Raw genomic sequence first — 26,078 nt, 5'->3', positions numbered from 1 at the left:
TAGCTCATTCTGAGTAATACTCCAGATTCGAGCTCTCCCTCCCTAATAAAATGTCGGTTTAAGGTTTTGAAATGCAAAATATAATAAAAAATAAATAAATAAGAGATGTGGGCCGAAAACGGGCTTTTCATGGGTGGGCCTAAATGTTAGTTTTGGACTGGGTCGGGTTCTGAAGTTTGGATTCAACTCATCGGAGCGGTCTATAATTCACTGCTTTAAAAAGAAATCCCTAGGCGGGCTCGATTCCCGCCTTTCAAATTACTAACAACTCTCATTTTCTTCTCCCATCTTCCTTCCTCTTCCTCTGCTTCTCTCTCTTTCTTTCATGGCTTCTTCCACAGAATCCAATCTAATTTCTATGCTCGAATCCTCCACTTCTACTCCAATTTCCTCCCACTTCTTTGATTTCCTTATCCCTTTCAATGATCTAAGAAATGCCAAGAAACCCAAATCCCAAATCCAGACCTTCACTCGATCTCTAGCTAAGCAGTTCCTTCCTTTCCTCAATCGCTGCCTTTCAATTTTGCCAAAACGCCTCTCTGATTCCTCCAAATTACGCACTGAGGAGAGTAAGGAGTCCCCGAAGCTTGTTCCTGAACTTTTTGATATTTACAAGCTGTGTTTGGACTGCTTGGAACTGGTGTCTTCACAGTTATCGTGTAAGCCTTATATGGTGAGTATACAGAGGGTGAGGTTGCTGTATTGTTTGGAAGCTTGTGGATTTTACAAGGAAGCAGAAAATGAAGGGTTTGGGGTTTTGGAGAGGCTTAGAGGTTTGGATTTGGGGGAGAAGAAGAAGAGGAAGGAAAAATTGGGGGGGTTTGTACCCAGTGTGGTGGAGAATGGGGATGCAGAGTTTGCGAAGGTAGTGGTGGAGGTGGTGGTGGCCATCGTGAAGTGTGTGGCATTGGGGCAGAGCAAGGCTGGCGAGGATTATAGGAAGGTTATTGGATTGGTGGAGGAGGTTGCACCCTGGTTCAGGTGTGTGGAATGCTATCACTCATCCTGTGAACGGGGCTGCGGGGGCAGTGAAAAAAAAAAGAAGTAAAATGAAATGGATTTCTGAATTATATTATTTTGGATAATAATGATAAAGGAAATAACCAATGGAAAACTAGAGTTATTTCAGCTGCTGGATTTTGTTTTTAGCTTCTTAAGACTATTTTTATTATGTGTATTTTGTCAATGGGAATTGTGGGAACATAAAAATAGTTGGAGTTCGGTATCTTATGAATTTCGCTAGCTTTGAAGTAAAAATGGGGAAATGAATAATTACAGAAACACGCGAATAATTCTGGAAGCTAATGTTGTATCAATCTGATTTTGTGCTATTCTAGCAGAGTTCTTCTGTTTGCTTCAATGAGATTTTGTGCTTTTGGGTTGTTTAAATACTTTTTTTTACTTTGACAAAAATGCAGCCAAAGAAAAATTCATTGAAATTTGGTACAATTAGAGCTTTAATTGGGTGGGACTGATATCTTTTTTGGAAGCAAAGACATATTGCTGAAAGCTGATTTCTATTACGAATTGTAATACAAACATTATGAGGCATTGCTTTAAAGAAATAAGAAATGGAAGGAAGAACAAAGATCAATATTTTATTACTTTACTGTATTTTGGACTTTGATATTTAGATTACTGATGATATGTATTTGCATATATTTTAGGGTGTTAGATGCCAATGCATATGAGAAGTTGCATAGGGTGCTTGTCACATACATGGGCAAATGCACTCTATTTTTGGTTGGGGAGCTACAAAATTTTGACAGAGATATAGTGCATGCTTTTTGTGTGACATCATTGAACGAGTATGCAAAGTCATCCTTGAAAGATCAAATTTACAAGGTAATTTTTTGCTTTATTATAATATTTGCCAATTAAATTTCAGAGGTTCATATTTCTCTAACTAGTGGACTGTTTGCAGTTTTCCCGTCGGATGTGTTCCTCCTTCCTCTTGCTTCAGGATGATAGACCTTCAGTCATCATTGACATGTTAATATGCGTTTTCAACTTGCTGGCCCGTAAGTGTAAGGTAAGATAAGCAGATTTATCAGTCAAGGCCCTAAACATTGACTTTCACTTCCTCTTGGTTGTGAAAGTGCTGGTTAAGCTGATTTCCCTTCACAACATTTTCTACAAGAGAAGGTTTTTCCAATTTAAATACATATAGTAAAAGAAGGTATATGAAAGTTGCAAAGGATTTATTTACTGCGCTTAGAGTCCTCTTCTAGCCATGAACATCAACTACACAATGTTGTTCTTGGTGGTTGCAAATTGGTTCATTATCAGATCCTGGCTAATTTGTTTGTGCCTTTTACAAACCAGGAGTTGAAACTTCTCATGAATTGGAGAATGCAATTTTAAAAATTCAAGGAGGAAATATTCTTATGTGAAGTCAATTTCCTTCACTTATGATAAGTTCCCATTATAAAAGTTACTGGCTTAATTGAAGAAACTATGGACCTATGATTACAATCACTCCATAGTAGGATACTTTGGTTGCCCTGCCCCTTTAATTGTAACTGCTGCTTTTCTTCTTCTTCTTCTTCTTCTTCTTCTTCTTCCTTTTCTTTTTGGTTTTTTCTCCCTTTATAATCTATTGCACTTGATAAGGATAAGTTATGAATTACAAACTTGTAGTAAATGGATGAAATATAAGCCCTTGAGTAATTTTCTTTTTAGTTTTACCTTTTGTGGCCCTTCTCCTCAACTTTGGCTTGCCATGAACAAGGGATTCATATTTGTTTATCAGAAAAAAAAAAGGCAACAACAAAGGCAATAAGTTAAGGTTTTTTCATTATATTTCTCCTCAGCACACCCAGGAATAAAATGAAAATTCCCACCTAATAGAAATTTTGAGATGTCTTCTTAGTTAAAATATACATCACAAAGAACTTCTTGCCTTAGACTTTTGATCCAATGTTTTATGGGGATTATGTTGTTTGTGAGCTAAGCTAGAAGGAAATCAACTTCTCCATATTCCTGATGAATTTTTTCTGTTTGGCAGGTTGAAGAGCAAAATTGGAGAATAGAATTTGCCGAACTTGTCTCTTATTGTGCCAATAAATGTCTGACTGCAAGTGCAATTTTTTGTAGTACTTTTGCAAAACATCTAGATGTCTTAGCTGGTGATTTCGGTCCGGTATAATGTTTAGATCATTTGCTTATGCACATACCATCTTTCATTAACAGTCAAATCATTATTTGGACAAATACATCTACCTGAATATTTGCATGTTTAACAATTTTTTGGCAGGACATGACACCAATGGATATGATTCTCAGGCTTTATGTTGTTGGATTGACCATTACTGACTGTGTTGTTAAGTGCCGATTTGGCAATTCTACATCCTCCAAAAGTGCAGGGGATGAGCCTGCAGCATGTAGTTTGCTTTCTGATGGAGTTAGATTTCACAAGTTGGCATCTCTGCTTGATTCATTACGAAGTTACTTTTACGATGTGTCATGTGGTGTTGACTACAAGCGGTCTCACTGTCTATTATGTTCTCAGTCAGATTCTCATTATGGAATAGCTTTAGCTTGCACACAGAAGGATAAAAGGGTTTATTTCCTGGGCTACTTAAATGCATTGGAGTTCTTGTGTCAGCCACTTGCTGAACTAGTAAACATGGAGAAGAAACAAATAGTTGCTGAAAGTGATGTTGCTTCTGTTTCTACATTCCTGTTTAGCATCCAAGAAGCATTTGACCAATTTTTTGATGTTTTCCTATTTTTTCACAGGTAAGTCAACTATGATAAATTTGATGCTTTCTTTGTTTTGCTTTGATTAGTCGTGCTAAAAATTGTGTATTTCATTTTAAAATTTTTTGCTATTAAATAGCGTAATTAAAGAGTATTATATTTAATTTAGTGTTTGCACTTAGCCGGTCCCAAGCCCGGATAAAGGAGGAGGGTTGCGGTAGGTGACAACCAGCGTAAAAATTTCGTCACATCTTATGATATAGATTCAAATGATATAAACCTTGGGGCGTCCTCTACTAACGACGCGCTACATCGAAGCCCGGGTGTAGTGAGAAATATGCAAGGGTGTAGGGCGTTCACCGAAAGCGACGCGCCATGCCGGCGCCCTGGTATGGTGCTAAGTGAGCAAGGGTTCCCACATCATGGACAGGTGTGGGTAAAGAAGTTAGTCCATAGGACAGATGGTAGAACAGATAGTGGAACAGAACATAAGATAGACATAGAAAACAATTGAAGATATCATAGAAAGAGACCAATTAGGAAGGAGCAGGTTAGGAGGAGGATCAGGGCTGGTACTTGGAATGTTGGATCACTTATAGGAAAATTAATGGAGCTTGTGGATACTTTGGAAAGGAGAATGGTGAATATTGCTTGCATTCAGGAGATTAAATGGGTAGGATAGAAAAGTAAGGAAGTGGGTAATTCAGGGTACAAACTGTGGTTTACCGGAAATGAGAGAAATAAGAACGGAGTAGGCATAATCATAGACAAGACATTGAAAGACGCAGTAATAGCTGTGAAAATAGTAGGAGATAGAATTATACTAGTAAAGCTAGTACTAGAAGGAGAAACAATAAATATAGTTAATGCTTATGCCCTACAAATAGGACTAGACAGCGAGAGTAAACAAAGGTTTTGGGAAGATATAGATGATTTAATACAAAGCATACCAAATGAAGAGAATGTTTTCATTGGTGGAGATTTGAATGGACATGTAGGAAGTGATAGACAAGGTTATGAGAATGTTCATGGAGATTTTGGTTTTGGAAGTCGAAATTAGGGGGGAAAAAGCATCTTGGATTTTGCTATGGCATACGACCTAATGCTAGCAAATACCTACTTTATAAAAAGAGAGTCACATTTAGTGACTTTCAAAAGTGGGCAACATAGAAGCCAAATCGACTTTCTCTTAATCAGGAAGACAAATAGAGCTTTATGCAAGGATTGCAAGGTCATTCCAGGAGAGGCTTTAACAAGTCAACATCGGTTGGTGGTCTTGGATGTCAAGTTTAGGAACAATTCAAGTTAGGTCAGAAGAAATAGTGTAGCTCGAACAAAGTGGTGGGAGTTCAAGGGAGTAGAGCAAGTGAAGTTAAAAAATGAGCTTCTCGAGTCCGAAGTATGGAAGCTGGATATAGAGGCCAATGATATGTGGATACAGATGGCATCAAAGATTAGAGAAGTAGCTAGAAAAGTACTTGGAGAGTCTAAAGGACATGGACCACCCTCAAAAGAGATATGGTGGTGGAATGAGGAAGTACAAAAGGCAGTGAAGAGAAAAAGGGAATGGTATAAGAAATTACCTAAATGTGATAATAATGAGGCATATGAACAGTACAATATAGCAAAAAAAGAAGCAAAAAAGACAGTTAGTCAAGCAAGAGCACATGCCTTTGAAAAGTTATATGAGAAACTTGGAACTAAAGAAGGGGAGAAAGATATTTATAGATTAGCAAGGAGGAGAGAAAGGAAATGTCAAGATTTCAATCAAGTTAGGTGCATTAAGGATAAAGAAGGAAAAGTGTTGATGAAAGATGAGGACATTAAAGAAAGATGGAGAAATTATTTTAATGATCTCTTTAATAATAGTCAAAATGGTAATAGTGTGAATATAGATTATAGAACAATAGAAAAGAATGTGAATTATACTAGAAGGATTAGATCTTTAGAAGTAAAGGAAGCACTTAAGAGAATGAAAGTGGGTAAAGCCTGTGGACCCGATGAAATACCAATTGAAGTGTGGAAATATTTGGGAGATATGGGAGTGACATGGTTAATTAAATTATTTAATAAAATTCTAAACTCAAAGAAAATGCCTGATGAATGGAGAAGTATCTTAGTACCTATTTTTAAAAATAAGGGAGACATACAGAGTTGCTTAAACTATAGGGGAATTAAACTCATAAGCCATACTATGAAGTTGTGGGAGAGAGTTGTGGAGCATCGACTACGTCATGATACTTCTATCTCTCTCAATCAATTTGGTTTCATGCCCGGTCGTTCAACTATGGAAGCAATTTTTCTCATTAGAAGCTTGATGGAGAAATATAGAGATGTGAAGAAAGATCTGCACATAGTTTTTATTGATTTGGAGAAGGCTTATGATAGTTGTTATGGAAAGTCAATCATTATATTATTTCTGTGTATATTCTGTATTTTGTATTCCTATTTAGGATTTCTTATTTAGGATTTCTTCCTATTTAGTATAACACAATTATAGGAATCAATTATATATAAATACCCATGTACAGATTAATTGAAATATATGAGAATCATCTCTTTCTACATGGTATCAGAGCAGGTCATCTATCTAGGGTGATTATTTGCTCTCACCACCCAGCTAAGGAGAGACCTTGGCAGCCGACCGGCCGTTTCGACTCCGATCAACATTGCCATCGTCGCCTCAATCCCCTCATTCCACCACTGTGTGCTGTTGCCTGATCCAGTACACCATTAAAGGACTTCTGAGGTTTGGCTCTCAGATCCTATTTCGGTATTTGCTTGATTTGTGATTTTGGATTATTTTGTTGTCACAAGACTTTGGATTAGCGTTTCGGTTAGTTTTCTTTGTCTCAACAAATGGCAGACAATAAGAATGTTATTTCTGATGTGATTCCGATGATGACTAAGATCACGGAACACAAACTTAATGGTTCGAATTATCTGGAGTGGAGTAAGACTGTTAGGGTCTATTTGCGTAGCATTGATAAGGATGATCACCTTACTAAAGATCCACCTACTGAGTGATCACACTTACTCTTTTGCATACCAAATTCCTCTACTGCTTCACTGAATCTCCCAAACCAGGTCCTAGGACTTTGTTTCAAGCCATAAAGAGACTTCCGAAGCCTACAAAATCTTTGTTTCCCGTTGAACCCCGTATTTTTTGTTGTACTTGTTTTGTACGTGATGTTCGTCCGCAGGTTACTAAATTGGATCCAAAGTCTCTCAAATGTGTCTTCCTTGGGTACTCCCGGATTCATAAAGGGTACCGTTGTTTCTCTCCTACTCTTAATCGTTATCTTGTTTCTGCAGATGTCACATTTTTTGAGTCCACTCCATTTTTTTCTCAATCATCTGTGTATGAGAGTCAGGGGGAGGAAGATGATATCTTAATATATACTGTCCAACCAATGTCTAGTCCTCTCTCACAGCCTATTTCTTCCGTCTCTAGACCTACTCGGCCTCCCGTTGTTCATGTTTATTCCAGGAGATTGGAGATTCCTGACTCAGATCCTCCACCAGCTACTTCGTTGGGAGATCCTGTACCTCATACTGATCATGATTCTGATCCAGACTTATCCATTGCTCTTCGTAAAGGTAAACGTTCATGTACTTACCCTATCTCTTCTTTTGTTTCTTATAATCAATTGTCTTCTTGTTCTCGGTGTTTTGTTACTTCTTTAGACTCTATTCCCATCCCTAATACTGTTGGTGAGGCCTTTGTCTCATCTGGCCGGTGTGTTGCTATGAAAGAGGAAATGGAGGCTTTAGATGCTAATGGTACATGGGAGCTGTTGCCTTTGCCCACCGGTAAGAAAGCTATTGGTTGCAAATGGGTATTCTGATAAAGTTAAATCCTGATGGTTCTGTGGCTAGATTAAAAGCACGCCTTGTAGCAAAAGGATATGCTCAGACATATGGGGTTGATTACTCTGACACTTTTTCTCCTGTAGCTAAACTTACTTCTGTTCGCTTGTTTATCTCTTTAGTAGCTACATATGATTGGCCCCTGCACCAATTGGATATCAAGAATGCCTTTCTTCATGGTGATCTTCAGGAGGAGGTGTATATGGAGCAACCACCTGGGTTTGTTGCTCAGGGGGAGTTGGGTAAAGTTTGTAGGCTTCGGAAGTCTCTTTATGGCTTGAAACAAATTCCTAGGGCCTGGTTTGGGAGATTCAGTGAACTAGTACAGGAATTTGGTATGCAAAAGAGTAAGTGTGATCACTCAGTATTTTATAAGCAATCTGAGGCTGGTCTAATTCTTCTGGTAGTCTATGTGGATGGAATTATCATCACTGGGAGTGACTCTGCAGGTATTTTATCTCTTAAAACCTTCCTCCAAACCCAGTTTCAGACCAAAGACTTGGGATTATTAAAGTATTTTTTGGGTATTGAAGTTATGAGAAGTAAGAAGGGTATTTTCTTGTCTCAAAGAAAATGTGTCCTTGATTTATTGACAGAGACAGGAAAATTAGGTGCTAAGCCTTGTAGTGCACCAATGACTCCAAATTTACAACTGTTAGCAGGGGATAGTGAGTTGTTTGAAGATCCAGAGAGATACAGGAGATTGGTAGGAAAATTGAACTACCTTACTGTCACTCGTCCTGACATTGCTTATGCCGTTAGTGTGGTAAGTCAGTTTATGTCTTCGCCAACTGTTGCTCATTGGGAAGCCTTGGGACAAATCTTGTGCTATCTGAAGGGAGCTCCAGGAAGAGGTTTGTTATATGGTAATCATGGGCATTTGAATGTTGAATGTTTTTCAGATGCCGACTGGGCTGGATATAAGGTTGATAGGAGGTCAACTACTGGATATTGCATTTTTGTTGGAGGAAATTTGGTGTCTTGGAAAAGCAAGAAGTAGAGTGTAGTTTCTCGATCTAGTGCTAAATCCGAATACAGAGCCATGGCACAATCAGTATGTGAGGTAATGTGGATATTTCAATTACTAGATGAGACAGGTTTTAAGACCCCCCTGCCTGCGAAATTGTGGTGTGATAATCAAGCTGCTCTCCATATTGCTTCTAATCCGGTATTTCATGAGCGAACCAAACATATTGAGATTGATTGTCACTTTGTTCGTGAAAAGATTCAACAACAGATCATCTCAACAGGACATATCAAAACTGGAGAGCAGTTAGGAGATATTTTCACAAAAGCTCTGAATGGAGCTAGAATTGACTACATTTGTAACAAGTTGGGCATGATTAACATCTATGCTCCAACTTGAGGGGGAGTGTTATGGAAAGTCAATCATTATATTATTTCTGTGTATATTCTGTATTCTGTATTCCTATTTAGGATTTCTTATTTAGGATTTCTTCCTAATTAGTATAACACAATTATAGGAATCAATTGTATATAAATACCCATGTACAGATTAATTGAAATATATGAGAATCATCTCTTTCTACAATAGTGTTCTAAGAGATGTCTTATGGAATCTGTTAGAACAAAAGAGGGTATCTATTAGGTACATACAAGTGTTGAAAAATATGTATGAAGAAGCAACTATTATTGTGCGCACGGTGGGAGGGGACACAAGAGATTTTCCAATCTCAATTGGATTACACCAAGGATCAGCCACAAGCCCTTACCTTTTTACATTAGTTTTAGACGAATTGACGAAACATATACAAGAGAGTATTCATTGGTGCATGATGTTTGCGGATGATATTGTTCTGATAGATGAGACACGAGAAGGAGTCAATAAAAAGCTAGAGCTTTGGAGAAGTGCTCTAGAGTCAAAGGGTTTTAAGTTAAGTAGAACGAAGACAGAATACATGCATTGCAAGTTCAGTGAAGGCCAAACTAGTGATAGGGAAGGAGTTAGTTTGAATGGAGTGGTACTGTCCCAAAATAATCACTTTAAATATCTAGGCTCAGTCCTTCAAGTAGATGGAGGATGTGAGGAAGATGTTAGTCATAGGATTAAAGCCGGATGGTTGAAGTGGAGACGTGCCACGTGAGTTTTATGTGATCGTAAGATTCCCAATAAGTTGAAAGGAAAATTTTACCGTACAACTATACGACTGGCTATGTTATATGGTAGTGAGTGTTGGGCACTGAAAGAGTTATGTGCATCTAAGATAAGAGTTACAGAATGTTAAGGTGAATGAGCGGCCATACCAGATTAGATAAAGTCCGTAATGAGAGTATTAGAGAAAAGGTAGGAGTGGTGCCAATTGAAGATAAGTTAAGAGAAGGGAGATTGAGGTGGTTTGGTCATGTGAAGCGTAGAAATACGGAGGTTCCAGTTAGACAAGTAGAGCACATTAGGTTAGAGGATAGAAAGAAAAAAAGGGGTAGACCTAAATTGACTTGGAGGAGAGTAGTACAACATGACCTAGAAGCATTACACATTTCTGAGGATTTAACCCAAAATCGTTTAGAGCGGAGAAAGCGAATCTATATAGCCGACCCCAAATTTTTGGGATAAAGGCTTAGTTGAGTTGAGTTGAGTTTGTTTCTTTCTGGGTTGTAAGTACAATCTCTTGTGCCTGTTCAAAGATTGAGTCCTGAAGCAATAAGCATGACATGTGGTAGAGTTTAGTGAAATAAATAAAATTTATAATTGCATATACAGCTTAAATCTCTTTGGTTGGAAGATATCTCTTTTTTTTGGAAGAACAATTGTTTCTACTTTTTAAAAACTGTTTTTACTTTTTTGTTTTTTTTTGTTATACTTTGGCTGGACAGTCCTGGAAATTTAAATTCTGAACTATGTGCAGGCCATGAGTTGAATTTGTTATCAGTCTTACTTATGTTTGAGACTGGAACTTGATTAGATACAAATTTCTGGTCACCTATGTCCCTAAGCATTGAGCATTTTCTGACATTCGCCTATATAAGTTGCAGTACAGCATCTGAAAGAGAGGGAGATGAAATTAATGAAAACAAGACAATACTTAGTGTTGCTGTTGCTGCTTTTACTCTCTCCATCAGGACAAAGCTTCAATTCCAGGTTGCCATTCTAGTTCCATAATAATTGAGATATGCAGTTTGCTTCAAATTTTAAATACTGCTAATTGGCTTTTCGTTTCTTATTTCAGAGGAGTGTGCATCTAATGAAGCACATCATAGCCAGCAAATGGATTCAACCCCAGGGGCTGAAATATATATTTGCCTCTCTTTACAATCTTGGTGTACATTTATACAGAAATAAGGATGTAAATGAGGTACTTTAAAAAAATTATAAAGATACGGCTTCTGACTTGAAAAGCATTTGATGTTAATATGATTCCTTTCTATGTGACAAAAATGTCTTTTCTGGTTCATAATTTTATATAACAGCGCTAGTTTTGGATCTAATTTAAATTTCCTTTATTAAGAAAAGCATTTAGGATGGAAATTGGAAAATAGGATCATATTAGCTTCCAAATAATGCCACTGTGCCTTTTGAGGTTGCTTTTTAATTCCAAGTTTGAAAGATGTTTATGAAGGCGATGTGTAGGGTACAGTAAAAAAGTGGGCCTACTGTGCTATTATTTAAGAGGCAGACATTATAAATTGGATCAGTGGAGGGAAAAGGATCATGTATGTTGTTAATTCTATGCATGCCCAGACTTGAATTTTAGTTTTCTGCTCTGTTTAATATTTATGTATACTTCTTTTTTTTTTTTTTTTTTGAAGAATAATATTTAGGTATTCAAGACCTTTTTTTAATTATCTTTTCAGGCTTCAAAGGCATTAAAATTATCATGTAGAGCTTCCTGGACTTGTGTTGCGCTTCTTTGTCAAATGTTTGTGAACAATTCCAGTAAACAAGGCATTGGTGATGTTTCAGAAGAATATATTCTAGATTTTGTTATGGAGGCATGTATGCGAAATGCATTTCTTTTGGATGTTCTCTCTCAATGTGGCAGTCTTAAAGTGAAAAAGATAATTGTAAATAGTCTTGAAAATTGGTCAGTTGCTGAATGTTTATTTACAAGGCTGCCAGGTCCTATGCCTTTGGTGAAACAATGGGTGAAGGTAACATTTGAATGCCGTAAACTGTCTTCGACATATTTGGCTTATTGGCAGTCTGATTTTTATTTCATTTTCAGATAGAATGCAAACGTAATAAGAACTTGGATGTGGATGATAGTCCAACCTTATATTATTTGTTGTCATCCTCTGCAAAATTGTCAAAGAGGGCAATTGGCAAAATTTTACAGCAGGTTTGGCCCTTTGTGATGTCATCTTTTGATTGATTATTCTGTCTTTCTGCATTTTGTATTACAGTTTGTGTTGTTTGTCCATACTTGTGACTGTTAGATTTTACTCTTACCTTTCTTTTTCCCAACATTTTTTTTTGTCAAATTTGTTTAGGAGCTTCTTGCATATGAAGAAATGGACACCATGTACCCTGAATTGTGCCAGAGAATGCAAATTAAAATAATAGATATCCTCTTGCAAGATTTTTACTTCACACAAGATTGTTATTTAGAGAGATCAAGAATTTTACTAAAAAAAGGGCGGTCATTGAGGACCAGTGGGCATGAAGGTTTGACAGACTGTATTCGATGTTTGTCTGAAGCAATATCTATAATTGTGAGTTATTTGACCACAGTGGCTACAGCATGTTTTTTTTTATGTCACATTTTGCTTGTTATTGAACATTCGTTATTAAATTCTTTGCTCTATATGGAGTTGGGCATGTGACTTACTTAAGATAGCCACTGAAGCAGAATGATGAAAAATCTACCAACCGAAGTCCAACTTGTCTTCAGTTAGCTGTGGCATATTGCTTACGTGCATTATGTACCCAGGAAGCTGAACCAAACTCAAAGGTTTTTATCATACAAGGCTAGTCTTCAGATTTACTATTTAATGGTCAAGGGTTTTATGTGCTTAGTTAATAAGTTTATCTATGAAGGAAAATGAAGCTGTCCGGTTTTACTAAATTTCTCTTGGTTTTTTTTTCAAGTAGCAAGTCCTTCAAGATGTCAAAGCAGCGATAAATGTATGGTTGAGCGTTCCATTTCCAGAGGATGGCGGTATGTTAGACAATGCACTGCCATTGTTGTATAATACAGTTGATTTACTATCAATAAAGGTATCTCTATGATCTCACCAAGTGATCTTGGTTATTGTTGCTGATGCTTTTTCAGCTTAATTTCCTCAATTATTTTTTCTATACAGGGTTCAATGGAATTTCACCATGACATATATAAGCTGATGATTAGATTATTTGAACGAAAAAATGTTCCATTGGAGAAGTTCTTGTCCATGTTGTGGGAAAGTAGAAGGCTTTGTCATGCCCTTTGTGTCACACCTGTGTGTGATGAATTGCTGATAAGCTTATCAAGGGAATATGGTGAACAATTCAAGTCTATTGATTTTTGGATGCATTGTCTAAAGGGATCGCCACCTTTATTAGTTGGGTTTCAACAAAATTTTTCATATTTATTTACAAGCATTTCCTGCGACTCTTGTGATCATGGAGCTTCTTTTCAATCTGATATCACAGTTGATGATGTTAAACAGGCTGCTTATGAACTCATTTCAAGAGTAAGATCCTTCCAAGAAATCACCATGATTCTTTCATTAATTTCTCAACCACTTAATAAATGTAAGGTCATTAGTTCATTTCTGTTGCTCTTTTTATAGGTTCCTATGACCTGCTATTCTGTTTTCTTTGCTGGATGCCTTTACTATGATTTGTGTGAAAAACTTATTGCAAGCGGACAGTTATTTGAGGTAATCTTTTTCATTTCTTATTGTTGTGAAAATATTTTCTCTCCTTTCTCAAAGAAGGATTACAATATATTTATACAATTGTGATCCTAACTAAAAGGAAAGTAATCCTATAATTAGGCTAATACATATCTGTTATGTTATAAGTTAAGGATACAAATAAATGTACAAAGTTGACATTTCATAACACTCCCCCTCAAGTTGAAGCATAGATGTTAATCATGCCCAACTTGCTACAAATGTAGTCAACTCGAGCTCCATTTAGGGTTTTTGTAAAAATATCTCCCAATTGCTCTCCTGTTTTGACATGCCTTATTGAAATGATTTTATGTTGAATCTTCTCACAAATAAAGTGACCGTCAATCTTAATATGTTTAGTTCGTTCATGATACACAGGATTAGAAACAATATGGAGAGCTACTTGATTGTCACACCATAAATTTGCAGGTAATGGAACCTTAAGACCAACCTCATCCTATCAATCTTTGATCCTGTCCAATCTGCATCTTAAAAACACTCAACATTTAAATGTCCATTATTGCTATATAAAACCCTCAACCTGGAGCACCTTTTAAATAGCACAATATCTACCCTAAAGCTTCCCGATGAGTAACAGTGGGGGAAGATATAAACTGACTTACAACACTAATAGAGTAAGCAATATTTGAACGAGTCATTGTTAGAAAATTTAGCTTTCCAACTAATCTTCTATACCTCTTAGGATCATCAAATAGCTCACCATCTCCTGCTGTAAGCTGAACGTTATGAGTCATTGGTGCACTATATGGTTTAGCATCTAATTTTCTAGTCTCTGCTAATAAATCAAGAACATATTTTCTTTGAGACAGGAATATGCCTTTCTTACATCTTGAAACTTCAATGCCCAAAAAATATTTTAACAAACCTAAATCTTTTGTTTGAAATTGAGTTTGAAGAAAAGACTTTAGTGATGAAATGCCAGTAGAGTTACTTTCAGTAATGACAATGTCATCAACATATATCACGATCAAGATAAGACTACTTCCAGAATGCCTAAAAAATACAAAATGATCGGAATTGCTCTTTGCATACTAAATTGTTGTACCACCTCACTAAATCTTTCAAACCAAGCTCGGGGACTTTGTTTCAAACCATAAAGAGATTTACGAAGCCTGCAAACTTTGCTCGACTCCTCTTGAACAACAAATCCAGGTGGTTGCTCTATATATACCTCTTCTTGAAGATTACCATGAAGAAACGCATTCTTGATATTCAACTAGTGCAAGGGCCAATCATACATAGCTGCTAAAGAAATGAACAAGCGAACAAAGGCAAGTTTAGCTATAGGTTAAAAGTATCAGAGTAATCAACTCCATAGGTCTGAGCATATCCTTTTGCCACAAGACGAGCTTTTAAACGAGCCACAGATCCATCGGGATTCACTTTTACTGTGAACGCCCATTTACAACCTACAACCTTCTTACTAGTGAGCAGAGATACCAAGTCCCATGTACCATTAGCTTCTAGAGCCTCCATCTCCTCTCTCATAGCATCACACCAGTCGGGTTGGGATAATGCCTCACTAACAGTTTTGGGAATATAGATAGAGTCTAAAGAAATAACGAAACACTGAGAACAAGAAGACAACTGATTATAAGAAACAAAAGATGAAATAGGATAAGTGCATTTGCGTTTACCTTTACGAAGAGTAATCAGTAAATCAAGGTCGAAATCAGGATCAAAAGCAGGAACTGGATCTCTCAACGAAGAAGTCGGTAGAGTGTTGGAGTCTGAGTCTTGGATCTCTTCCATCCTCCTAGGAAAGGTCCTAGAATAAACATGATGAACTGGTGGTTTAGGTCGAACTAGTACTGAGGCTGAAGGATCAGATGATGGGAGAGGACTAGACTTAGTATATATTAAGAGATCATCTTCCTCCCCCTGACCCTTAGACACAAATGATTTTGGAAAAAACTAGGGTAGACTCAAAAAATATAACATCAACAGGCACAAGATATTTATTGAGAGTAGGAGAAAAACATTGATACCTCTTTTAAAGACAAGAGTACTCAAGAAAGACACACTTGAGAGACTTGAGATCCAATTTGGTAACCTGTGGACAAACATCACAAACAAAACAAGTGCACCCAAAGATAGAAGGTTCAATGGGAAACAGAGACTTAAATGAAAACACCACATTATGAGGAATGTCACCGTGGAGGACAAATGATGGCATATGGTTAATCAGAAAATAAGCCATGGAGACTGCATTAGCCCAAAAATGTTTAGGTACCTTCATTTAGAAAAGAAGTGCTCTACCTACCTCGAGAAGATGACGATTCTTTCTTTCAGCAACTCCATTTTGAGAATGAGTATCAACACAAGAGATATGATGGAGAATATCATTCTGTGACATATAATTCTGAAAATTGCTGTAAAGATATTCTTTTGCATTATCACTTCTCAAGGTACGAACAAATGCATTAAAATGTGTTTTGATTTCAGCGTAGAAGACATAAAAGATGGAAAATAACTCTGAGCAATTTTTCATTAAAAATAATCAAGTAACAGGGGAGTAGTCATCAACAAAGGCAACAAAATACTTGAACCCAATTTTAAAAATGACAGAATATGGACCTCATACATCAAAATGAACTAACTCAAAAGGAAATGAAGCTCGTTTATTGACTCGAGACATTATAGGTAAACGATGATGTTTGGCAAATTGACATGACTCACAATTTAAAATTGACAAAGATTAAAACTGTGGACATAGCTTCTTCATGACAGATAGGGAAGGATGGCCCAACCGACAATGAACTTCGAGAGGACTTAAGATACTGGAGCAAACAAAAGATCTCGACACTTGCTTGTCAATGACGTATAGGCCCCCAGACTCATGCCCTTTACAATAATCTGCTTCGTCGTAAGATTCTGAAAGAGACAATGATTGGGAAAAAATGAGACACAACAATTGAGGATACGAGTAAGTTGACTAACAGAGAGTAAATTAAAAGCAAATTTAATTAAGCATAAAACTGAAGACACAGAGATTAGGGGTGATATATTGGCTACACCAGTACCCATAGTACAAGATTTGGACCCATTAGCTAAAGTGACAGAAATAGACAAGTAATAAGGTTGAAATTGAGATAAAAGACTAGAGTTATCTGTCATGTGGTCTATAGGCCCAGAATCAATTACCTACTTTGAAGAAGACGACACAAGGCATGTAGTGGAATTACCTGACTCAGCAATAGCAGTGACTAGTGAATTAGTGTGCTTTAGTGATGCCTGATGCTAAGAGAATTGTGCATATTATTCAGTTGAAACTAATTTTTTTTTTTTTTTTTTTTTCAGAATGAGGAGCTATAGTAGACTCCTCAGCTGCTATATTTGCCATCTGAATGTAGGCATATTCTTTTTGTATGCCTTAGCTAATGGTAATAATAGCACACAATGCCCCTTAAGTCACAGTTATGGGCAACTTCCTCACTACGCTGATTACCCCTATTGCCATTTAACCCTCCTCTGTTTCCTCCTCTGTTGCCTTACCTCCCACTATCATTGCGACCAACTAAAGCACTGTTAATAGACTGAGGAGGTTGGGAAGATTCTGTATGAGGTATTTTAGCGAAAGTGTCATGTAGAGAAGAAATTTCTGAACCAGAAAGAATTTGAGATTTGGTAGTCTCAAATTCTGGAGGAAGACCTGCAAAAAATTTCATCACAGCCATTTGCTCCCTTTGAGCCTGTTGGGCTTTCACATCAGGATTAAATGGCATCAATACATTGAGTTCCTCATAAACTCGCTAAAAATCCATAAAATAAGTCGTAAGAGACCTATTTTGCTTTTCTGCTCTATAGAATGCCTTGCACACGTCACAAGTACGAGAAATATTTTCTTTGCCTAATTATAAAAATTCTAAATAATCCATCATGTTTTTAACAAACTCACAGTGATTAATTAAACTAATTACCTCACTGCTAATGGAATTTCGAATCTATAGGAACAGCCAAGCATCTTCTCACATCTAAGTCTGCTTTGTATCATTAGTAGGAGGATTTTGGGTAAGGTGATCATCCTTATTAATACTTGGCAAATAAATAAAAACATTTTTTCTCCACTCTAAATAATTGGAACCACTATGTTTGTGCACCGTAATCTTGGTCATCATAGGAATTACATCAGCAACTACATTCTTAGTATCTGCCATTCTAAGAAACTTAACACAACCAATTTATCAAGGAGCAGATTACCTAAAACTTCTTCGAAACTACTAAGATGCACACCAAATCACAAAAAGCAATATTAAAACAAATACGAGAGATCTCAAAAACAAGACAACACACTAGGGTTGTCAAAAAAGTAGAAATAGTACTATTTTAAACCTCTAAACCACAAAAGTCACAAGAATCAAGGAGCTACATACTGGGTAATTGATCCCTATCCAAGAAAAGACCGTCGGAAGTGCTCGAAAAAGAAACAAACGGTTATCAGACGGCACACGCACTTTGATGCGTTGGAGCATGAAATGGCATTAAACCTTCTGTCGGGGTGTGCGGCTCACGCGCAACTCCACTGGTGACTAGACCTCTGGCAGCTGGTCGCCGGCGACCCAGCTGGCATCTGGGGTGGGAGGTGAGACAAGATGGTCACCCTTAGTGATGACCCAATTCTTCCAGTAGCCAAAAACGCAAAAAAAAAAAAAAAAAAAAAAAAAAGAAAAAAAAAGAAAGGAAAAAAAATGGGAATTTCCTTCACAATGGCTCCGATACCATGTTGTGAAAATATTTTCTCTGCTTTCTCAAAAAAGGATTACAACATATTTATATAATTATGATCCTAACTAAAAGGAAAGTAATCCTATAATTAGGCTAATACATATCTGTTATGCTCTAAGATAGGGATACAAAAAAATATACAAAGTTGACATTCCATAACACTTATTTAGTAAAATATTGACGTATGCATGGGTAGCTTGGATATAATGCATGGTGATTTCTTTCAGCTTCATCTTGATGTATATTTGTGTCTTTCTGCTGGTTGTGGATTTCCGAATTTCCAGTAAGTTTTCCCTATCTACAGGCTCTTTATCATGCAAAAGAAGCCCACCGATTGCGTACTAAACTCTTCCAAGAGAAATTTACATACTCTGTTGAGCAGCAAGCTGAAAAGCACGTTGAAGCTGGGGATCATGCGCAAAAGCTTGCATATGGTCTTAGCAATCTGCACGTGAACAAATCGGTTGTTGGTGAAGTTTGGTACTCTGATACCATTTCATCAGATTTTGAAGTCTGTTATATTAGTCCATGGAAAATACTTCAGTGTTATCTTGAAAGCACTCTTCAGGTTGGGTTATCTTTGACTTGTAGGCTTCTGATGTGGAAATTTCATCCATACCCTCTGTTCCATAAAGCTTATGAATTGACTTGGAAATGCAGGTTGGAATTGTCCATGAAATAATTGGAAATGGAGCTGAGGCTGAAACATTTCTGCTGTGGGGAAAAACCATCTCCTGCCAACAAAGCTTGTCATTGTTTATAGTTGCCTTCTCTTCAGTTTTAGGTATAAAATAGACATAGTTCCTATTTTCAGGTTCCTGGAGCTGTAACTGGCTGCCTATTTTGTAGTTGTTTTTGTTTAGAAGTTGATGTGATAATTATCTTACTCTTGGTGAAATGTCAGGAAAACTATATCGTAAGAAAAGGTCTTGGGATCAGTCTGAGAAGGAACTTCAAAGTGCCAAACAGACTTTAGCGCTTAATAGCTCTGCTTTTTCTTGCCCGAAGTGCAGATTGGTTCAGGAAATTACTGTTGATCAGCAGCGTGCTGATTTATCACGAAATTGTACTTCTTATGCTAGGAATGTTTCAATGGAGAGGTTATCTCTTGCTGAAAGATTGTATAAATCATCCCTAGACAAATTGAACCTTTCTGTGTGGAAAAACGCTATTAGTTGTCCTGAAGAGGTTGAAGATGGAATGGCAAATAAGTGCCCTTGTTCTTCCACAGCTAATCCAGATACAATGGATTCTGTTTCCACAAGGTCAAGGCCAAATGCCAAAGTGAAAACTAGAAAGTGCAGACAGACTAAGAATACTAAAAGATCTTTACCAAAGGAGCAATCTTCTATGACTGAGTGTAATACAAGACTAACTCGTTCTAGATATCGTTCTTCTCAGAACCAAAATGTAAGCAGTACTACTGAGTTGCTTGTCCCTTCAAAATATTTCAATGGCAACTATGAGTGTGATTTGTCTGATACTGTTGGCCAAGGGAAGTCACTCTCCCAAATAAGGAACAGCAAAGTGGATTTGACTGGTGAAGTAACATGCATTTGCAACAAAATGAAGTGCGGGTTTTGTCTTGCTGTGGAAGTTAAGGAGTCTGGATTATTTACGAATTGCATATATATGAAATGGGAGCTCATCCGAAGGCAGCTGTCCTTGAGGGTACTTAGTGGCAGAGGTATGGATGCTTGTTATAGTTGTTGAACATGGTACACTGCATATCCTTGCAAGTCTTCTGTTTGGCTAACTCAGCTTGAGAGAAATAATTAAAGCATTGGCATTCTACTTAAATTTTTATATTCGAAGTTTTCCTATTACTCACCAGTCAGGTGCTTTTATTTGAAAAGTTTATGCTGATGCCAAACTGTACAATACAGCTAGGGCTATTTAAAAAAAAGGGATGAATACTTGAGGAATTGAAGGGGTATGAAGGTTTTAATATTTCAATGAGAATACAAATTAGAATGTGTGCACATGCAACTCATTCTCCTACATTTTGTTTTGTTTCAATAATTTATTGTCTAATTTTCAGGAAAATGCCTTGAAGTTCATGGTCTAATCGATGAAGCACATGACAATATTCTTCAAAGTGTCTCCATTCTAGTCAGCCGAAACCCATTCAAACAAACTTACACTCCTGCTTCCCTCTCTTTTTTGCTTGATTTGGTTGGGAGGGAGTTCTCTGGAGATGTATTTGCCATTGAGCGTGCAGCTTTACTTTACAATATTTGCTGGTTTTCTTTGAAAGGCTACTATTCCAAAGGCGGCAGGTATTTGTAATAAACTAATCATTAATACATGCATGCCTGTTGTACTATATATCTACTTGTTTGTCAAAGACTGCAATGCTACGCAGGGACATCATATATCTATGTAATTTTAGTTTTACATCTCAACTAATAATGCTAGCTAATATGCCTAAAAGTGAGCATCAGTCTTCATACACACTACTATCAACAGTACAAATTGTCTATTATGCAATTTAACAATGTTTTTTCTTGATTTATTCTGCTCCAGGAACATTTTCTGCGATCTATCCCATGATCAGTTGCCAAAAATAGTTTCTTGCTTGATGCTAGCCTTTGTACTCTGCCGTGAAGTTCCTGTACTTTTTCAGAAGGTCAAACTTTTTCTTGCTTTTCTTCAGCGTAATTTACTCTGGCTATTCTTTATTGTCACTAGTTTAATGTTGTCTTTTACATATCTTGGACTTTAAATACAGGTGGGAACTTTTGTTTTGGTTTTGATGAACAGAAATTTTTTTTTGTGTTGCCCTTCCTTTTCCTCATTACTGTAGTTTTTTTCTTTGTTGCCTTAATTTTGTGATTTTAGATTCTTCACATTAGCTTGTTCGCAACTTTGTTGGCAGTACACTTGGCTGAACACTTATTGCGTTTCAGGGCACATAGTACATAAATATTGCAAGGAATGATCACACCTTGGACTTTCAAAGTTGTTTACTTTTTATCCTTTGTTTCTGAGGACTTGCTTGTTGCTATTGCATATGACTTTGAATCCACTGTCTGTTGCTATTATGCATTTTTCAGATCTTGTCTGTAGCTATTACTTATAAAGAAGCACTTTCTTCTCTCTATGTCATTTGGAATTACTGATTTTTTTTTTAATTTCAATCATTAAATTAACAGGTTTCCAGATTGCTGTCTGGTATTTATATTCTTTCTTCCTCAAGTGAAATCTTTCCTATGCCATCTTCTAGCAAAGTGCTCTCTGAGGGTCACTGGGCTTCATATTTTCATCAAGCTTCACTTGGTACTCATCTTACTTACCAGTTCTTTTCAAGTATCACTGGGAAACGTAAAGCCGGAAACCTTGTAGATGATCAGGTGTATATGCATGCTCATTATTTCATCCTCTTCTTTAGTTGAAATTGATCTATATAGCAGGAGTTTGAAGCATATTTTTCAACTTAATTATGTAAAATTGATTATATAATCATAGTACATATTATAATTATATTAACATCATACTTTATTTCTTAGTTTAACTAGGTGTTTCCTCTTTCAGGGCTCACAAGTAACTAGCTTAACATGCAACTTGACAAGGTATATTCAGCTGTCACATTTGCATTGCAAGGCATTCCATAATTTATAACACATTCTGAGTTTCCTTTTTTCGTTGTGTGCCACAGGCTTGCACCCAAGTCTGTTCAAGATCTGGAACAATTTGTGATAGAGTTTTTCTCGAGGCTTCCTTGCTCCACGGTCATTTGCATAAGTTTGATATGGGGTCCTTATTCAACTCTATTACAAGAACTACTAATGTATCCTTCAAGCGTTTGTGCCTGGATGCTGTTGTCACGCTTGAATTTCAAGAGCCAGCCTATCGTGATGCTTCTGCCAGTGAATTCAATTTCTGAAGGTGCTTTGCAAAAGATATAAATGGATAGTAATATTTAATTTAAGCTTGAAGCTTTATTCATGATCATTTTTTTAAAATCATTTAAATCTAGTAAATTTTATTTTTTTTGTTGTTGTTGTTGCTGTTGTTATTATTATTATATATGAAGTTTAGTTTGATTAACCAATTTTTCAGATTGGTTTTTCTATTTTCTTTGCTCACTCTTAGTTGTATACATTAGTTATGGCATACTCAATAATTTGCAAAAATTTATCAGAAGCTTCAGATGATGATGCAGCAAAGTCTGGCTATGGAGAATTTGCAGAGAACAATGACATTGGTAAACATTGGCATTGTCCCTGGGGTTTCACTGTTGTTGATGAAGTTGCTCCTGCATTTAAACTTATATTGGAAGAAAACTATTTATCTTCATCAATCTTTCCTTTAGAGGACACAAAAGAGAATAGAAATTCATGGTGGATGAGGAGAAAGAAGTTGGATTGGCAACTTGGTAAATTGCTGAGGTAGTTCTCTAAACTCAGTGCAACTCCTTTCTGCCTCAATCTGAAACTTGTTTACTATATGCCTTTAAGTTTTATTTGTATGTTTCTGTTTTTGTATGACTTGCATGAACTTGTTAAAATTATATTCGATCGAGCAATACTTTCAAACATCTGCCCTTCCATCTTCATAGTTAAAATATACATGTTTGGTTCTATTTAATTAAAGGTTGAGGAGAGTAGGAAAAATCATGTTTATTCCTGAGCATTGATTAATGGCTTTGGATATGTGTTAGCCATGGCACCTTGATCCATTCTTGCATCTTTCTGGTCATATCCAACTCTCTGAAATTATTTGTTTGGTGCTTAAAAATGCCATGCTTCTATGATCCAGGAAATTAGAAGATTTGTGGTTGGGTCCCTGGAGGTATGTGCTTCTAGGAGAATTGTCTAACTGCAAGCACCTAGGCTCTGTGCAGAAGAAGCTGATGCATAATCTGAGATCTAAATGCAAAGTGGATGTAAATGAAAGTTTTCTCAAGGTTATTCTTGGAGGAGGAAAGTATGCTTTAGATGGAGGAGACTTTGTTGCTGACTTAGTATCTCTGGAAAAGGGTTGCTTCATTGGGAGAGCTCTATATTCTGATGAAACATGCCAGACACTGTCTAACGAATTTGAGGGAATTCAAGAGCTACTTCATGATGCAGTGAATGAACTTGAAGTGGACTCTTTTAATAGAGAACCTGTAATTTTGGTGCTGGATTGTGACGTGCAGGTATGCCTTTCTTGGCTTTGGTTTACTTTTGTCATATTCTGAGAGTGGTCTCAGCTATTTGTGTTCGGTCCATTGTTTTTCTGATTTAGTATTATGTTTGTAGTTTTTAAAGATTAGCCGAATAGCAGCTGGATTAGTATCTGTCTGGTTAAAAGATAATAATAATTTTAATATGTTGATCAGCTTTAAATTAGAGGCAAGTCAGTAGGGCTGATTTTCAGCTTTAAATCAGAAACAAGCTTCCAAAACCATTAGAACCATTGAAAGGTTTCATTCTAATTCTGTCAATTGACTCCAAATTTAAAATACAATCATGCGAAGGACAAGAATTCTGCCAAACCCTAAAGCCGTGAAAGCCAAATTATATATTTGCATTGTTAGAACGGGAATATAATTGAACAATGGAATCCTGTGAAAAGTGATGCTGATAAATTTTTTTTTTTTTCAAAGAATTTAATTGGACGAGCTGCTATTTGTACTAGAATTCACAGGCGTTTGTTTACATCAACAGAGAAATGAAATGGAATCCTGTGAAAAGTGATGCTGACAAATTTTTATTTCTTCCAAGGAACTTAATTGGACAAGTTGGTATTTGTACTAGAATTGACAGAGTTTTGCTTACATCAACCTAGAATTTTTAAGTGTCATTTTATTATTCAACCAAGACCAAGCCTGAGGGCGTCAGAACTGATCCAACTGAACCTTTGGTTCTGACCTTGTGGAACTTCCACTACATTGATGTTTTTTCCGTCACCACCTGAATAGTGCATATATCTACGCAATTTTAGGTGTTTGGCCGAATGAGAAATCACATGCCCTTACTGATTATTTACACAGTTCATATCGTTTCAAAATGTTGCCTTGCCTTTGGTTAGCAAGGTGATCTAAGAATTTTGATTTTTCTTCCCAGATCAAGATGACATGTTATATCTACTGCATCTGTTTGGTGGGGTGAATTAGATTTTCTATTCTTCTAATATTTGTAGTTCATTTAAGCTGACAAGAATGACTCTCTACAGATGCTTCCATGGGAGAATTTACCTGTTCTCAGAAGCCAAGAGGTCTATCGAATGCCTTCTGTTGGCAGCATCTGTCTGACACTTGATAGAAGCTGCAACTGTCCAGAGCAAGTTGGGAGGATAGTTTCTGCCTTCCCTCATATAGATCCCTTAGATGCATTCTACTTGTTGAATCCTAGTGGCGATCTAAGCAGTACACAAGTTGAGTTTGAGAACTGGTTTAGAGTTCAAAACTTGGAGGTAATTTCTTTTATACATTTTTGGTTATGAAAATTAATAATAGAAAATTCGTAAAGAAATTCAGTGGTACTTGTCTCTATCCCTGTTGTGGTAGACATACAGGGATTGTAGTGATTACTGAAATAAGGCGTTTTCTTCAAATGATATTTCACTATTAATTAATACAGGGGAAAGCTGGATCTGCTCCCACTGCTGTAGAATTGACTTCAGCCTTAAAAAGCCACGACCTCTTCTTATATTTTGGCCATGGAAGCGGTATACTTGATCGGCTGTGTATATCACAATAATTTTATTTCAGTTCTTACTATTTTTTTTTTTTATCCTTCACTCATTATGAACTTCCCTTGCGTTGGTGCACATCTGATGGAACAGGAGCACAATACATTTCCCAGCAAGAGATTCAAAAACTGGAAAATTGTGCTGCTACACTTCTGATGGGATGCAGTAGTGGTGCTTTGTCATTACATGGGTGTTACACCCCACAAGGTACTCCTTTATCCTATCTTCTGGCTGGATCCCCCATCATTGTTGCAAATCTTTGGGAAGTCACAGATAAGGATATCGATCGGTTTGGGAAGGCTATGCTTGATGGCTGGTTAAAGGAAAGATCTAGTGCTTCCACAGATTGTGACCAATGCAATTTACTATTGAAAGAATTTGAGGCATTGAACTTGAAAGATCCCAAAGTTACTAACAAAAGGAAAGTCCAAAAGAAGAAAGAACCTGAAACTTGTGATAGTGATTCTTTGAAGAATTCTTGTAACCATAGACCAAGGATTGGATCATTCATGAGTCGAGCTCGTGAAGCTTGCACCCTCCCTTTTCTTATTGGAGCATCTCCAGTCTGTTACGGTGTCCCTACAGGCATATGGAGGAAGAAGGATTTGTAGCAATATCAGCCAGTCATTTTCTTTTACCAAATTGGCGTGTCCTTGGATTTTAAAGATAACCTGGAGGGCTAGAAGCCAAGACCTAATATCACAAGTTAAAAATCAACAACAGAACTGTGCCAAATGATTCAGCTGACGTCCACTTATAATTTCATATACTTGATTCTCTCTTTCTTTTTCCCCTTGAAGTGATGTGCTCAGCCTAAAAATTCTAACATGTGTGAATTTTCAATATTCCTGTTATTCCTTCTGTAATATGAATATGATTTTTTTTTATTGGTTAAAAAAAATATGAATATTCATTTCTCTATAATTTTTTTTTTTTTTTATCAATGGAATTTGGAGAATGTGCTTTCGAAAGTGTGCAAGCTTTCAATAATCTAAAATTCAATTCATACTTATGTAATTCTAGTCTATTTCATTTAAAACATTTATAAAACTAAAATTTCTTATCCAAAATCAATTCATCAAATAAAAAAAAATATAGCTAAAATTGATAATATTTCACAAATTTTCTGAAAATGTAGTCAAAATTTTACCTTCGAAGGAAAAAAAACTGACCTACACCATTCATATGCTGTTCAAATCTGAAATCAGATAAAAGTTAAAATTTTCCAATTTATAATATCAAAA

The 26,078-nt window shown here is 36.6% G+C and overlaps 1 protein-coding gene across 3 annotated transcripts; it reads left to right on the top strand.

Annotated features, from left to right (window-relative positions):
- The first annotated feature begins 243 nt into the window (after positions 1-243).
- On the top strand, positions 244-25,758 carry LOC110633641 (separase). 3 transcript variants are annotated; one of them, XM_058151026.1, is made up of 28 exons: positions 244-981; positions 1,668-1,845; positions 1,925-2,032; positions 3,008-3,142; positions 3,257-3,741; positions 10,567-10,672; positions 10,761-10,886; positions 11,386-11,682; positions 11,757-11,870; positions 12,022-12,243; positions 12,381-12,482; positions 12,623-12,748; positions 12,835-13,203; positions 13,303-13,392; positions 18,458-18,721; positions 18,814-18,937; positions 19,058-19,563; positions 19,654-19,840; positions 20,195-20,432; positions 20,680-20,782; positions 21,309-21,506; positions 21,688-21,725; positions 21,812-22,041; positions 22,298-22,544; positions 22,915-23,296; positions 24,316-24,555; positions 24,723-24,810; positions 24,928-25,758. In XM_058151026.1, the coding sequence occupies exons 1-28, from the start codon at positions 326-328 to the stop codon at positions 25,443-25,445; spliced, it is 6,477 nt and encodes a 2,158-aa protein (XP_058007009.1). In that variant the 5' UTR covers positions 244-325; the 3' UTR covers positions 25,446-25,758. The 3 variants fall into 3 exon arrangements, with proteins under 3 accessions (XP_058007009.1, XP_021638018.2, XP_021638019.2); XM_021782326.2 differs by having other exon boundaries at positions 19,058-19,840; XM_021782327.2 differs by lacking the exon at positions 12,381-12,482 and having other exon boundaries at positions 19,058-19,840.
- The last annotated feature ends 320 nt before the right edge of the window (positions 25,759-26,078 follow it).

This window comes from Hevea brasiliensis, chromosome 8 (assembly GCF_030052815.1).
Source record: "Hevea brasiliensis isolate MT/VB/25A 57/8 chromosome 8, ASM3005281v1, whole genome shotgun sequence".
NCBI lineage: Eukaryota > Viridiplantae > Streptophyta > Magnoliopsida > Malpighiales > Euphorbiaceae > Hevea > Hevea brasiliensis.
Note: the sequence above shows the minus strand (reverse complement) of the source record. Positions and strands in the feature narration are given on the sequence as shown.